The following is a 16,606-nucleotide window of genomic DNA, read 5'->3' on the forward strand; positions in this document are numbered from 1 at the left end:
GCTTTGTAGTGTAGTCTGAAGTCAGAGAGCCTGATTCCTCCAGCTTCATTTTTCTTTCTCAAGATTGCTTTGGCTATTTGGGGTCTTTTGTGTTTCCATACAAAATGTGAAATTTTTTGTTCTAGATCTGTGAAAAATGCCATTGGTGGTTTGATAGGGATTGCATTGAATCTGTAGATCGTTTTGGGTAGTATAATGATTTTCACAGTGTTGATTCTTCCAATCCAAGAACGTGGATCTCTCCATCTGTTTGTATCATCTTTAATTTCTTTCATCAGTGTCTTATAGCTTTCTGCATATAGGTCTTTTGTCTCCTTAGGTAGGTTTATACCTAGGTATTTTATTCTTTTTGTTACAGTGGTAAATGGGAGTGTGTCCATAATTTCTCTTTCAGATTTTTCATCATTAGTGTATAGGAATGCAAGAGATTTCTGTGCATTAATTTTGTGTCCTGAAACTTTACCAAATTCATTGATTAGCTCTAGTAGTTTTCTGGTAGCATCTTTAGGATTCTCTATGTGTAGTATCATGTCATCTGCAAACAGTGACAATTTTACTTCTTCTTTTCTGATTTGGATTCCTTTTATTTCTTTTTCTTCTCTGCTGTGGCTAAAACTTCCAAAACTATGTTGAATAAGAGTGGTGAGAGTGGGCAACCTTGTCTTGTTCCTGGTCTTAGTGGAAATGGTTTCAGTTTTTCACCATTGAGAATGATGCTGGCTGTGGGTTTCTCATATATGGCCTTTATTATGTTGAGGTAAGTTCCCTCTGTGCCTACTCTCTGGAGGGTTTTTATCATAAATGGGTGTTGAATATTGTTGAAAGGTTTTTCTGCATCTTTTGAGATGATCATATGGTTTTTCTCCTTCAATTTGTTAATATGGTGTATCACGTTGATTGATTTGCATATATTGAAGAATCCTTGCATTCCTGGGATAAACCCCACTTGATCATGGTATATGATCCTTTTAATGTGCTGTTGAATTCTGTTTGCTAGTATTTTGTTGAGGATTTTTGCATCTATGTTCATCAGTGATATTGGCCTGTAGTTTTCTTTCTTTGTGGCATCTTTGTCTGGTTTTGGTATCAGGGTGATGGTGGCCTCATAGAACAAGTTTGGGAGTGTTCCCCCCTCTGCTATATTTTGGAAGAGTTTGAGAAGGATAGGCGTTAGCTCTTCTCTAAATGTTTGATAGAATTGGCCTGTGAGGCCATCTGTTCCTGGGCTTTTGTTTGTTGGAAGAGTTTTAATCACAGTGTCAGTTTCAGTGCTTGTGATTGGTCTGTTTATATTTTCTGTTTCTTCCTGGTTCAGTCTCGGAAGGTTGTGCTTTTCTAAGAATTTGTCCATTTCTTCCAGGTTGTCCACCATTTTATTGGCATAGAGTTGCTTGTAGTAATCTCTTATGACCCTTTGTATTTCTGCATTGTAAGTTGTTACTTCTCCTTTTTCATTTCTAATTCTATTGATTGGAGTCTTCCTTTTTTTCTTGATGAGTCTGGCTAATGGTTTATCAATTTTGTTTATCTTCTCAAAGAACCAGCTTTTAGTTTTATTGATCTTTGCTCTCATTTCCTTCATTTCTTTTTATTTCTGATCAGATCTTTATGATTTCTTTCCTTCTGCTAACTTTGGGGTTTTTTTAATTCTTTCTCTAATTGCTTTTAGTGTAAGATTAGGTTGTTTATTTGAGATATGTCATGTTTCTTGAGGTATGATTGTATTGCTATAAACTTCCCTCTTAGAACTGCTTTTGCTGCAATCCCATAGTTTTTTGGGTCATCATGTTTTCATTGTCATTTATTTCTAGTATTTTTTTATTTCCTCTTTGATTTCTTCAGTGATCTCTTGGTTATTTAGTAGTGTATTGTTTAGCCTCCATGTGTTTGTATTTTTTACAGATCTTTTCCTGTAATTGATATCTAGTCTCATAGCATTGTGGTCAGAAAAGATACTTGATACAATTTCAGTTTTCTTAAATTTACCAAGGCTTGATTTGTGACCCAAGATATGATCTATCCTGGAGAATGTTCCATGAGCGCTTGAGAAGAAAGTGTAATCTGCTGTTTTAGGATGGAATGTCCTATAAATATCATTTAAGTCCATCTTGTTTAGTGTATCATTTAAAGCTTGTGTTTCCTTATTTATTTTCATTTTGGATGATCTGTCCATCATCCATCCATGAAAGTGGGGTGTTAAAGTCCCCTACTGTGATTGTGTTACTGTCGATTTCCCCTTCTATGTCTGTTAGCATTTGCCTTATGTATTGAGGTGCTCCTATGTTGGGTGCATAAATATTTACAATTGTTCTATCTTCTTCTTGGATTGATCCCTTGATCATTACGTAGTGTCCTTCTTTGTCTCTTATAATAGTCTTTATTTTAAAGTCTGCTTTGTCTGATATGAGAATTGAGAATGCTATTCCTGCTTTCTTTTGATTTCCATTTGCATGGAATATCTTTTTCCATCCCCTCACTTTCAGTCCATATGTGTCCCTAGGTCTGAAGTGGGTCTCTGGTAGACAGCATATGTACAGGTCTTGTTTTTATATCCATTCAGCCAGTCTGTGTCTTTTGGTGGGAGCATTTAGTCCATTTACATTAAAGGTAGTTATCAATATGTATGTTCCTATTCCCATTTTCTTAATTGTTCTGGGTTTGTTATTGTAAGTCTTTTCCTTCTCTAGTGTTTCCTGCCTCGAGAAGTTCCTTTAGCATTTGTTGTAGAGCTGGTTTGGTGGTGCTGAATTCTCTTAGCTTTTGCATATCTGTAAAGGTTTTAATTTCTCCATCAAATCTGAATGAGATCCTTGCTGGGTAGAGTAATCTTGGTTGTAGGTTTTTCCCTTTCATCACTTTAAAATATGTCCTGCCACTCCCTTCTGGCTTGCAGAGTTTCTGCTGAAAGATCAGCTGTTAACCTTATCTGGATTCACTTGTATGTTAATTGTTGCTTTCCCTTGCTGCTTTTAATATTTTCTCTGTGTATTTAATTTTTGACAGTTTGATTAATATGTGTCTTGGCGTTTCTCCTTGGATTTATCCTGTATGGGACTCTCTGTGCTTCCTGGACTTGATTATTTCCTTTCCCATATTAGGGAAGTTTTCAACTATAATCTCTTCAGATATTTTCTCAGTCCCTTTTTTTTTCTCTTCTTCTGGGACCCCTATAATTCGAATGTTGGTGTGTTTAATGTTGTCCCAGAGGTCTCTGAGATTGTCCTCAATTCTTTTCATTCTTTATTCTGCTCTGTGGTAGTTATTTCCACTATTTTATCTTCCAGGTCACTTATCTGTTCTTCTGCCTCATTTTTTCTGCTATTGATTCCTTCTAGAGAATTTTAAATTTCATTTATTGTGTTGTTCATCATTGTTTGCTCTTTAGTTCTTCTAGGTCCTTGTGAAACGTTTCTTGTATTTTCTCCATTCTGTTTCCAAGATTTTGGATCATCTTTGCTATCATTATTCTGAATTCCTTTTTAGGTAGACTGCCTATTTCCTCTTCATTTGTTAGGTCTGGTGGGTTTTTATCTTGCTCCTTCATCTGCTGTGTTTTTCTGTCTTCTCATTTTGCTTATCTTACTGTGTTTGGGGTCTCCTTTTTGCAGGCTGCAGGTTCGTAGTTCCCGTTGTTTTTGTTGTCTGTCCCCAGTGGCTAAGGTTGGTTCAGTGGGTTGTGTAGGCTTCCTGGTGGAGGGGCCTGATGCCTGTGTTCTGGTGGATGAGGCTGGGTCTTGTCTTTCTGGTGGGCAGGTCCACGTCTGGTGGTGTGTTTTCGGGTGTCTGTGACCTTATTATGATTTTAGGCAGCCTCTCTGCTAAGGGTGGGGTTGCGTTCCTGTCTTGCTAGTTGTTTGGCATAGGGTGTCCAGCAGTGTATCTTGCTGGTCGTTGAGTGGAGCTGGGTCTTAGCATTGAGATGCAGATCTCTGGGAGAGCTTTTGCCATTTGGTGTGGAGCCGGGAGGTCTCTGGTGGACCAGTGTCCAGCACTCGGCTCTCCCACCTCAGAGGCTCAGGCCTGACACCCGGCCAGAGCACCAAGACCCTGTCAGCCACACGGCTCAGAAGAAAAGGGAGAAAAAGAAAGAAAGAAAGAAAGAATAAAATACAGTTATTAAGATAGAAAAAAATTAGTAAAAATAAAAAAGTAATTAAAAAAAGAGAAAGAAGAGAGCAACCAAACCAAAAAGATCCACCAATGATAACAAATGCTAAAAACTATACTAAAAAAAAAAAAAAAAGAACAGTGAGCACCCTAGGACAAATGGCAAAAGCGTAGCTGTACAGACAAAATCACACAAAGAAGTATACACACTCACAAAAAGAGAAAAAGGAAGAAAAAATATATAAATATAAAATTAAAAGAAGAGAGCAACCAAATCAATAAACAAATCTACCAGTGCTAATAAGCTCTAAATACTAAACTAAGATAGACATAAAACCAGAAACAAATTAGATACAGAAAGCAAACCCCAAGTCCACAGTTGCTCCCAAAGTCCACCGCCTCAATTTTGGGATGATTCGTTGTCTCTTGAGGTATTCCACAGATGCAGGGTACCTCAAATTGATTATGGGGATTTAATCCGCTGCTCCTGAGGCTGCTGGGAGAGATTTCCCTTTCTCTTCTTTGCTCGCACAGCTCCTGGGGTTCAGCTTTGGACTTGGACCCGCCTCTGTGTGTAGGTCGCCTGAGGGCATCTGTTCCCGCCCAGACAGGACGGGGTTACAGGAGCCGCTGATTAGGGGGCTCTGGCTCACTCAGGCCGCGGGGCAGGAAGGGGTATGGAATACGGGGCAGAGGCCGGTGTGACGTTGCAACAGCCTGAGTGCCGTCAGTTCTCCCAGGGAAGTTGTCCCTGGATCACGGGACCCTGGCAGTGGCGGGGTGCGCAGGCTCCCGGGAGGGGAGGTGTGGATAGTGACCTGTGCTTGCACACAGGCTTCTTGGTGGCTGCAGCAGCAGCCTTAGCGTCTCATGCCTGTGTCTGGGGTCCACGCTGATAGCTGTGGCTTTTACCCGTCTCTGGAGCTCGTTTAGGCGGTGCTCTGAATCCCCTCTCCTCGAGCACCCCAAAACAATGGTTTCTTGCCTCGTCCAGACTTTTTCCTGGACTCCCTCCCGGCTAGCTGTGGCACACTAGCCCCCTTCAGGCTGTGTTCACGCCACCAACTCCAGTCCTCTCCCTGGGATCCAACCGAAGCCCGAGCCTCAGCTCCCAGCCGCCGCCCACCCCGGTGGGTGAGCAGACAAGCCTCTCGGGCTGGTGAGTGCCGGTCGGCACCGATCCTCTGTGCAGGAATCTCTCCACTTTGCCCTCCGCACCCCTGTTGCTGTGCTCTCCTCCGTGGCTCCAAAGTTTACGCCCCCCCGCCACCCCCCGTCTCTGCCCATGAAGGGACTTCCTAGTGTGTGGAAACTTTTCCTACTTCACAGCTCCCTCTCAGAGATGCAGGTCTCATCCCTATTCTTTTGTCTCTCTTTTTCCTTTTCTCTTTTGCCCTACCCAGGTACGTGGGGAGTTTCTTGCCTTTTGGGAGGTCTGAGGTCTGCTGTCAGTGTTCAGTAGGTTTCAGTAGGAGTTGTTCCACATGTAGGTGTAGTTTTGATGTGTTTGTGGGGAGGAAGGTGATCTCCACGTCTTACTCCTCCGCCATCTTGAAGGTGCCCCCTGATTCTTACCTTTTAAATGATAATTAAAAGCTTTCTCATCTTAGACTAGTAAATATTGCTGTTAGAGTGCTACTACTTATTTCCCTAAAAAGAAAAGTTCAGTTTGCTGACTTCTTGAAAAAATTAGAATGAAATTTGGAGTAATTCTCAGGGATAGTATCACGTCCAACCTCTCCTTCCGGCTCAGTCCATCCTTAGTGTGTTGACTGTTCTGACGTTTCCATTACGACAGCTCAGCTATTAAAGGAGTCAAAGAAATCAAGATGCTAAGTGCGAGCAACAAACCCAGTCAAGGGCTTCCCTGGTGGTGCAGTGGTTGAGAGTCCGCCTGCCGATGCAGGGGACGCGGGTTCGTGCCCAGGTCTGGGAAGATCCCACATGCCGCGGAGCGGCTGGGCCCATGAGCCACGGCCGCTGAGCCTGCGCGTCCGGAGCCTGTGCTCCGCAACGGGAGAGGCCACAACAGTGAGAGGCCCGCGTACTGCCAAAAAAAAAAACAAAAAAACCCAGTCAAGTTGCAAGAAGGGGATTTTCAAACTGAAGGAGTTTCTTCCTGGCCAGGACATCTTTGGTTCCCTGTTGAGTTGAGGGCTGAGCTGTGTCATACGGGGCACAGCCTGCCAAAGGACCACTCTTGTACTTCCATGTCATTCATCTTGCAGATTCTGATACTCACTTGGTACTTGCCCTGTGTTGTCAGTGACCCACGGCCTTCATACTAAGTATGCTTGCTTTGTAAACTCTGACCAATCTGTCCAATATTAAGTATCTTTAAGAACACAACCACTTTTCATTAATCACCCAGCCTTCTCTACTTTCCTCTTCTCTGTTTCTCTTTCCTTTGAAATAGCTCCCTCAGCATTCACTGCATACCCTTATTGCTTCTATTCTGCCCCATTCCCTAATCAGCGAACCTATAGTTAATGTATATATGTACGTTTTATTATTAAAAAGTTCTAGAATCTTGTTTACAAAGTCATTTTTTTAATTCCAAAGAGACTAAGAAGCAGTTTCCTCCTGCCTGCAGTCCCCATATAGATTTGTAGCAAATAGGAATCAGTCTTTAGAAGCTTTAAATCTAAGTATACCCTCTTTCTCTGTGTTATCATAGATCCTATACCTTTTCTCTCCACATTAATATAGGACCAAGACATTTTTTACCAAAACAGACCGTTTTTATCTTTGTTTAAATTCTGTTGAGGCAGCTTTCCGCCCACCCCCTGATAATTATTCCAGGTGTCATAGGGAGCTCCCTAGTGGGCAATAGTGTATCTTAGTGGTTAAGAGTGCAGCTCTGAAGCCTACTGCCTGGGTTCCAATCCCAGCTGTGACACTTTTCTGACCTTAGGAAAATAACTTCTCTGTGCCTCCATTTTTTCCTCATTGGTTAAATAGGACTAATAGTAGTAAGAATTAAATGCGAAAAGACACAAGAAAAGGAAGTACCTGATAGGCAATAACATTATCATCAGCCATGGGACCCACAGACCTGACCACACACGCCTCACTTTGAGTATACTCATGGGCCTTGAACTTGTGAACCATAAGCTTCTGACTTGCAACAAAAATCTCATCTTCAGCACTGTGCACCATACTTAGCCATAAGTTTTCAAACTGGTGCCCTTCTCCTAAATTGGTGTCTGCTTTCCATACTAATCATCTAACTATACATTTTAATTTTCCCATGTCTCGGTGCCTTTTATTGCTTACATAGGCACAGCATTTTCCATTTATTGCTTGATTCACTTATTACCCTCAGACTCATTCGTACTCTCATCCCACATGGCTGTCCAACAGTCACCATTTGCTCACTAATTTATTATTTTGAAGATGGTATTTTATTAATTTCATTTATTTCCGTTGGAATCAAACCCTTCTTATTCGTATTTTCAACATGTGGAACTGCTTTTGTATTTAACAGCCAAAATGGAGTTAGTATTTATAAAACACTCTATACTCTGAAAAACGAGATGGCCAAATGATAGTGACCACTGTTGACTCTAAATGCTGTCCTTCGCTTGTGAACAGGGTGAGCGTTCTTTTGTTTCATACTGAAACTTTCATAAAGTAAAATTTTACAAGTAGTGGAGCTTCTGTATTTGCTTCTTAGCTGATCTCTTTGCCTCACCAGTTTCCCTTCCCACAGGTTACAGTACAGCAAAGTAATCTTCACAGAATATTTGTATCATATCACTTCTTTTAGCAGTAGCCTATCTTGCCTTAACTGGTATCTATAGAATTGAGTCATTAAATTCTTCTAATTTGGAATGTGCTCTTTTTACTTCTTTTCAATGAAGGAAATACTATGTTAATAGTCGAGTAAACTTGACTTACATAATGCAGGCCCAAATGTAGGACTTATTTTTTCTGTTTAATAATACCCCATGCCCTATGATGCATTGCTTTAAATTTATGCATTATATCATTTAGGATCATATTGTCTTGTATGTTCTCATACCTGTTTATATGTTTCTTGGATTCAGTTAGTAAGCATAAATCATTTTTACCAAACTTCAATGTCCATGAGAGCATTAATTTTCTTCATTCTCTTCTTTTGTGTTTGTTTTTTTTTTTTTGCGGTACGCAGGCCTCTCACTGCTGTGGCCTCTCCAGTTGCGGAGCACAGGCTCCGGACGCGCAGGCTCAGCGGCCATGGCTCATGGGCTCAGCCGCTCCACGGCATGTGGGATCTTCCCGGACCGGGGCACGAACCCGCGTCCCCTGCATCGGCAGGCGGACTCTCAACCACTGCGCCACCAGGGAAGCCCCTCTTAGCCCCTCTTTTGTGCTTTTCGTATTGTATCTTATGTACTTAAGGTGGTCAGGAAACATAGCTGATTTTTACTTACATTTCAGTTTTGTGGTTTGTTAAAACCAAAGGCACAAAGATTTCAGGTCCCTTTTAGTCATAAAGTGCCAACAACCTTTGTCGGTTTTGAAAAGAAACCCAATTCTTCATGTGTGGAACCGGAAATTGTACTTTTTCTTTTAAAAGTAGCTCATTTCTAACCATAAATTTCCTTGTGTGCCTCTTTTTTTCAAGCTTTAAAAACCATGAAATCTCAAATTGAAGGGCAGTTTATTCGACGTTACTTTGAAGTTACCCTCTTCTCTCCCATGTAGCCTCTAAAGTAGAGGTTGTTGGACCAGTTTATATTTTTTAAATGGTTGCTTTAAAGATAATAGGTATGATGTACTAATCTAGTTTTAAAACCATAGTTATTTGCTTTTCTGTGGGACTATTGAACAAGTATCAGAATAAACATGAAGAAGTCTTGAGTGTTTCTCAATCAGTTTTATCCTATTTTCTAAACTATACAGTGGGATCTTTGTGTTTTAAACCCGGAAATTATCAAAATCTTATTAAGAACTCCATCAGAGAATCTCTACCTATTTATTCTTCAGTTAATTCTCCTTTTCTTAATTGAGAACATACATGGTAAATTTAAAACTGTATATATTTAGTTTAGCTTTTTAGCGCATTTTAACCAGTAGCATTGTAATAATGCCATTTTCTTTCATTTTTCATTCCAAATGTCCTGTACACTAGATTCACTACAAATGAAATAGGCTTTTGGGGACTAATCAGATAACCTAATCACTGCATTCTCCTGTGAAGAAGTCTCTATCCAAGTTGAAAGTTGCTACCTTTTTTGAATGAATGTTTAGAACCCTTTTAATTTGGGAGCTTCTGTTTCTGGAGTTATGGGAAATTTATCAAAAGTAGAGTTACATATCATCATCATCCAAAATACATGAGCGTTTGTTTATATCGAAAGACACTGACTAAAGTAAATTAAATAGATTTTTTTGGGGTAGATATTTGTGTTCTGAGAACAAAAAGTTGATACTGGTTATTAAGAGATATATTAAGGAAGCAAAATGAACAAAGACTAAAATACAGTCATTCCTGCCATAATGCCACATGTGTGTTCCTGGAAAATCTCACATTCTGCAAAAGTGAACACTAAACTAACAGTGCTTATGAGAAAGGTAGTGTTGGTACAGATTGCTTCCAGCTGTATAACTTTTTAAGTATAGCCCTACCAAGTAAAATATCGATCCAGATGGCAGCACAGATATCTTCTGACGTTTACACCTAGACCCAGTCCATACTTTGCAGCCATGTACTCTGGAATTCATACTTCCTCCTTGAAGATATTTGCTTCTAGTGGAGACCAGTTTAATCAAAACTAAAAACATAATTCGGAGCTATCCTTCATCAATTAAGGTGTTTTGTTTTATTTTATTTTGATAGTGGGGAAAGGTGTTCACATCTCCATCTATACTTGCAGCCTCCCAAGGTAGCTTAATATAAAGGAAAGTCAAGTCATTCTTTAAACCAGTAAAAGTAACCACTTCTTGCAGTAAAGCAAGGTGCTTCTGTAGGGGTTTTCTCCTGCCCCTGGTTACTTCAAATCATTAATATGCTGGGAATAAGATCTTTCACAACTTTGCATTATACTGACAAGATTCCTCTATTTGCCAATTACATATAAACTAACTCTGTTGAAGAAATAACCAGACAGTAGCTATTGATAAAATAACTATGTGTAAACAATAGAGAAGATACGGCTAGAATAAATGGAGGTAAGAGAAGGTCAGGTTTGGTACATCCTAAATTGGAGTATAGTCAAAATCTAGAAAGATGAGGTTCAAACTAGCAGAACCAAATAAAAATTTTCTTTAGAGCCAAAAGAAATTCATTCCATAAAGCAATGTTTTGTGAGTATGTATCCCAACCCATGTCAGATAACCAGTTAATTGTAGTATAATTTCCCATTCTTTCAAGAGTGTAATGGTGCCCAGCACATATTAAATGAACAATCACTGCCCTCTTTCCCATTTAGCCTGAACACTGCCTTAGCAATCATCTCAGTACCTCATTCCAGGCATTACTGCCAACCAATCTGATTTGGCATATCTTGTGACGTTATTTATTAACAACTTGCTGTAATCCAAGCAGTGTGCTAATTTCTTTACCAAAATAATTGTATTTAATTCTTGCAGCACTCTTTGTGGTAGGCAGTTTTTTGAGGAAGTGGATGCTTAAGTATTATCAAACTGATTGCGGGGCTTCCCTGGTGGCGCAGTGGTTGAGAGTCCCCCTGCCGATGCAGGGGACGCAGGTTTGTGCCCCGGTCCAGGAAGATCCCACATGCCGCGGGGTGGCTAGGCCCGTGAGCCATGGCCGCTGAGCCTGCGCGTCCGGAGCCTGTGCTTCGCAACTGGAGAGGCCACAACAGTGAGAGGCCCATGTACCGCAAAAAAACAAAAAAAAACTGATTGCAATAATAAGTCACCTCAAATCCTTTATGGAAAAGGGTATAATATGAAATGAATAATAGTATAAATATAACAAAATAAGAAAACAGTGAAATTACAATTGATGGTAGATACTTAAGCTGAAGTGTTATTGTAAGTTGGGAATGGGAAATCATTATGAGATACTGAAATAATGGAAAAATAGAGGACTCAGAAAGCCAGTTGGAAGATTGGGGCAGATGTATAGGAGATAAAGCAAGCCTTGATTTAAGAGGTGGTAAAGGCAGCCTCAGGTTCTGACTTTGAGATTTCTAGTTTTAGCTGCTGTGAGCTTTATTTCCTGTGCTTAAAAAATCCTTGAGATTGCTTGTGGTATTCTTAAAGTAAGTTTCCTTTTTACTTGAATTAGGTGAAATGACTATTCCTTTTGCCAAATATGATGCCTAAGATAATAACCGTTCAGAATATAGAATAAAGAGAAGGATTTGAGAAACACACAGTTCTGATCACGTTGAATTTGAGGTTGGAATGTCCAGTGAGCCCTTGATTATGCAAAATCTCTGGGTTAAAGATTTTTCAACTCACGAACTATAGATCATAGTGGAAATGTAGGAGTGAATGAGATCTTCCATAGAGAGTGAGAAGAGTAGAAGGCTTGGGCATGAGCCATGTACACCAGTACATCAGGAGCTCTCTGAAGAAGAAGGATCTAGTGCTAGAGAACTAACACTGAATAGTCTGAGTTAGAAGAACCAGAAGAGTGATGTCAGCAAAGTCAAGGTAGTACAGTATCAAGAGGAAAAAATTCACTGTCAGGTGCTCTGGAGAGATCAGGTACCATTGGGAGTGAGGGTACATTTGATTTGGTGGCGAGCTCAGTGATGGCCTTTGCTTGCTAACAGTTCTTAAGGGGTAAAGGTAAGAATTGGAAGTGTGATCTCAGTGGGTCAAAGAGAAAATGCAAAGTGATGAAATGTGAAAAAAAAGTATCAGTGCATCCTGATAAGTATCAGAAATCTAGTGGAAATATGATGATGAGGGGGGCCATAATTTAGGGCTGAAATAGACCTTAGAGATATCCAAACAGCAACTCCTTATTTTAACACATGAGGAAACCAAGTCTTAAAAAGGTTTAGTCGTTTATTCTGTGGCAAAGCTAATAGTGGCAGATAGAACAGATGGCATCTAGGTCTCCTGATTCCAAATCTGCCAGTATATGTAGGCAAACTCTAAGCTCAAAAGGGAGGGAAATTTTTTTATGATTTTTAATGTTGATCACACTGAGCATTTGGATTTATTCTTTCTCATATATAAAAGGGAATAAGTTATGGTTCTGCTAGAGTATATTAATTTACATGCCCAATGTATTAATATTGTACGTATAAAAATGTTGATAAAAAGCCATTGGCTGGATCTAAAACAAAATGCCAAACTCAGTCATGTTGCAAAATTCAAGCAAAATATGTATTCATAACCCATTAAGAGAAAATAATTTTGTTTTTGATTGGTGAGAATCATTAATATTTTTAAATAATGTTATAAAAGTACTAAGTGAATTAGAAATGTAAAATACTGAATCTTAAAATAACCACTCTTTTTTACGAGTAGTATGTCTTATCCTTTGGCAATTGTGTGAAAATATTCACAACAGTATTTGTGAGCATCCATACCAGATCATAATTTCTTTAGTCTTTGGTATAAGAGCACCACCTATGGGTTTCTCAGATGTTTGGGGAAAAAAAATTTAAGCAAAACATAATAAAATTATTTCTAGTTTTTCCCTATAATTAGTCTCTCCATCTCCATTTATTTAAAGGTTAAGAGTTGTTTGCTTTGTCATAGATTATTCCCACCCAGTTTTTGGATGTGTCTCACTGCTGTTAGATCAGCTAATAAGTATTTCAGTACTTATATGCCATTTACAGTGTTATACTTGTAAGTTAAACAGTTTAACTCAAAATTGTATTATTCTCTTTAATGTAAATGAATCTTTTAATGAAAATGAACAGTTTTTTACATCCTGGGGGAGAGATGATAATAGTTTTTGCCAGTTTATTTGTATGTTTGTATCTTCATGAACTTAAGAATTTGTTCAGTATGCTGCTACAAAATGCTTTGGCAAGAGGAGGTAAAGAAAGAAAAAAGGTCTTATAAATGATTTAGGCATCTTTTCATTAATTATTGTGATAATAACTCATTAGAACAAGGTTGGAAGCAAAACTGTGGCACTTCAGTGTTAATAAGCCCAAAATAGAATGACATTTGGATAAATTTAGTCTTTTTCTAAAGTATCAAATTACACTTTTTTGTAAGGGAAATTTTACTCTTAATGAAATTTAACAAAAAAAAATTGGAAGCTTTGTGTGTGGGCAATAAGATGTATGCTTAGGCTCTTGATATATTATATCCTTGTGTTTTATGCCATGAATCTCTGTGTTTGAAAAGTGATTAAAATCAAGATCCCTTTGGCGGTATACCCTAATTCCAGACTAGACACATTTTAGGCATGAGCCTGCAGAGGTTTAAAACTTCGATTGCATGTTTTTTTCAGGGAATGGGTTATTTTATAGAAATAAGTGTTGACTCTTTGAGCAATATAGCTTGCTTTTATTTTGATCATTATGGATACAAACTTTGTAAAATTACTTCCTAGCATAATTACCCTAAGTTGAGCAGACTGTAACCTCTATTACACACACACACACACACACACACACACAAAATGGTCGTTTTGGCAGCTGCTCTCCCCACTTCTAATTTGCTCCTTCTAATCTGCTCTTACTTTAAAAATAAGCTAATCCAGTTTGTCAAAATTGTATCAGATAAGAGGTTCCAAGATTTTACATTTTCCTGAAGGTTTAAACATTCATTGCATTTTCTTGTAACCAGTGACTCTTTTACAAATTAAGGGAGAATAAATTGTCAGATTATCAGCTGAATTCTGGATTGGTAAAATGTGAACTGTGAGAGTTCAAGATAATGAAAGGAGAATAATACAGGGAAAGTGTTGGTAGTAGTTTAAATTTATTCTCTATTCTAGGATATTTAGATATCTAACCACATCATGCTACTTTAATCACTATTTCAAGCCTTTATTTTTAAAATAATTTAGGAATCATTTATGACCCTGTAATAAAGTTTTGAAGTATTCATGGAATGAATTAAAGAACTGCTTTGAAGTAATTTTGAAGTAATGTTTTGCTGCTTTTATCCAATCATCCACTAACTTAACAACCCAGCATCTTACTGTTATGTTTATATGTGCTTTCCTTTAATTATTTTGTTCAGAATACTATTTATCTGATTTTTTTTTAATTTAAAGTGTCCAAAAAGTAGTTCAGTAAAGTTGAACTTCAGCTGGTTTATAATAAAATAAATTTAAAAGTGAATTTTGAAAAAAGATAGATGGATCAACTGATCTCCATGGCTAACGCTAGCAATTTAACAATTTTAATGTTATTCAGAGATCCAATTTGAAAACTTCCACACCTCCCTAAAATGTTGTATTTAATTAGAATAAGATACTTTGACTAAAAGGGAAGAAAATAAAATAATTTCATTAGAATAATAAAAGCTTTTTAAGGTCGGCAATACTATATTTTATTGTATATGATTTGATGTCTGAAGTTTTCTTTTTAAATAAATACTGATTTACTTAATGCTTTGTTTTAAAGTATAATAATTAGCTAAGATTGCTTTGACTATCTTCCAGCTTGTGGAGAAACTCCAGAACAAATTCAAGTACCAAGTGGTATAATCACGAGCCCAGGCTGGCCTTCTGAATATCCTGCCAAAATCAACTGTAGCTGGTTCATAAGGGCAAACCCAGGGGAAATTATTACTATAAGGTAATTCAGATACCTTCCTGTATTATTGTATGATATTTTATTACAAAGTATAAATTCAGTTTCCAAGTATCATTGCTCAACATGCAGTAATATAAAAAGATGATTTTTCAGAAAATATAGTAAATTATATTTATCAGTACCATCTTGAGGGTAGGAATAGCAACCCGTTCTTCCTCTTTTATTAAGGCATGTGTTTTGAATATTTTCTAATGGCGGTAATGAATTTGCACTGAGCCATCCGTATTCTTCTAGGCAATTTTTTAACAAAAGGTACACATGTGCAAAACAGCTTATTAGGATCAACAGTGTAATCTTTGGCCATGAGACAAATAAACAGGACTCAGTAATCCACTTGGAGATCTAACCCATAATCTTGGTCTTGTTAGTAGAGTCCTCTACCGTAAGGAGTTAAAACATGATTGTAGGCTACGTCTGTGTATAAAACTTGAAATAAGCTGATGATGGATAAATACTGTGTCTAGAAAAATCTCTTTCTTTCATAGCACTGAGACAATAGAACATTTGTTAAGAATACAAAATGAAAGATACTCCTAGGGGAAATAACCATAAGTTTAAGATCCTAAGAATAAATATGATATAAATCAGGAAAATTAAGATTATTTTACAGACATTTAAAATTGCAGAGAAGAACTGTGGGAGTAAGATGTTAAGGAGGAAACATTCAGTGGAACTAGATATTCCTTGCGTAAGGAAGTTATATCAAAGCTATTAGGAAAAAAAAAAAAATTTGCCTGAAGGGGAGAAAAAAAAATAGTGTACCTAAACAAAGAACCATGACACAGTTAAGAATGCCATTCCTGTCACAGACAGTGCAAAGGCATCTTTGACATTCTTTCATTAATTACATTTTTATAGGTAAGGATCATGGAATTTTAGATTTGGAAGAGACCTTGCAGATCATAGACATATGCCTTAATTTTACAATTTTTTACAAATGAGATTGTAAATTTAGCCTATTTTTGAATCTTTCCATGCTCCTTTTTTATATTCATTAACTAATGAGAAAACCAGTCTCTTGAGGAACACAACTGTAGTCTATCCCCTTTTTTCTGTGGCAGCTGTAAAACAGGGACATATGGTATGTTTTTCTTTGGTTCCTCTCTGCCCCAGGCCACATCTTTTGGAACACTGGAGCTGAGCTTCTGTGGAAGCTGTAACACTCCTCTGTGAGAAGTATGATCCCTTGCTTGATGGATTGGTAGGATGTACCATTAAGGTTATCCTTCTGCAGCAGTACCAGTGTTGGAATCTGAACAATATGCCTATTTTCTGTTACTTATAACATGACTAAGTACAAATGTGTTTACAAAGTAATATTTTACCATAGGGATTCCAAATATTTTTTAAACATAAAACTAGACTTTTTGGAGATTTTTTTTCTTTTAACCTAAAAATCCAACCCCAAATTAAATTTGCAGCCTACCAGCTCAGTTATGTAAAACTTGGAAATTCTTGCCAGCACAAAGGAGGTGACATGGAATCCTGCCATCTGGTTCTGATCATGTGTTGGATCCTTGAGATTTCACAAAGCTACGCTAAAAACCAAGCAAAATAGTGAAATGCAGAACAATATTGGAGGTGAGCTCCACATCTAAGGGAAGATTTCCTAAATTCTGGATGGAGTTAACAAATTTGGATTTACACAGCTAGCCTCATAAAATCAGAAAGTAATTTTAGTAATCGTCCTAGTTCTTATTGAAACCATTAACATGGTAATACCAAACTTTAAAAAGATGACACACCCACATAATACACAAAGAAAGTCAGGTTTCACTTGTGAACATTGGTGTAATATCTTA

General features: G+C 37.9%; 1 protein-coding gene across 2 annotated transcripts in view; it reads left to right on the forward strand.

Moving 5' to 3' along the window:
• LRP12 (LDL receptor related protein 12) overlaps positions 1–16,606 on the forward strand; it is an 84,266-nt gene that overhangs the window by 50,213 nt on the left and 17,447 nt on the right. For both annotated transcript variants that reach the window (XM_022584598.3, XM_022584599.3), the window contains one exon: positions 14,651–14,786. In XM_022584598.3, coding sequence (XP_022440306.1) covers positions 14,651–14,786 — 136 coding nt within the window. The remainder of the gene's footprint in view (positions 1–14,650; positions 14,787–16,606) is intronic.

This window comes from Delphinapterus leucas, chromosome 17 (genome assembly GCF_059928025.1).
Source record: "Delphinapterus leucas isolate spDelLeu-1000000601 "Yukka" chromosome 17, BTC_Dleu_Yukka2, whole genome shotgun sequence".
NCBI lineage: Eukaryota > Metazoa > Chordata > Mammalia > Artiodactyla > Monodontidae > Delphinapterus > Delphinapterus leucas.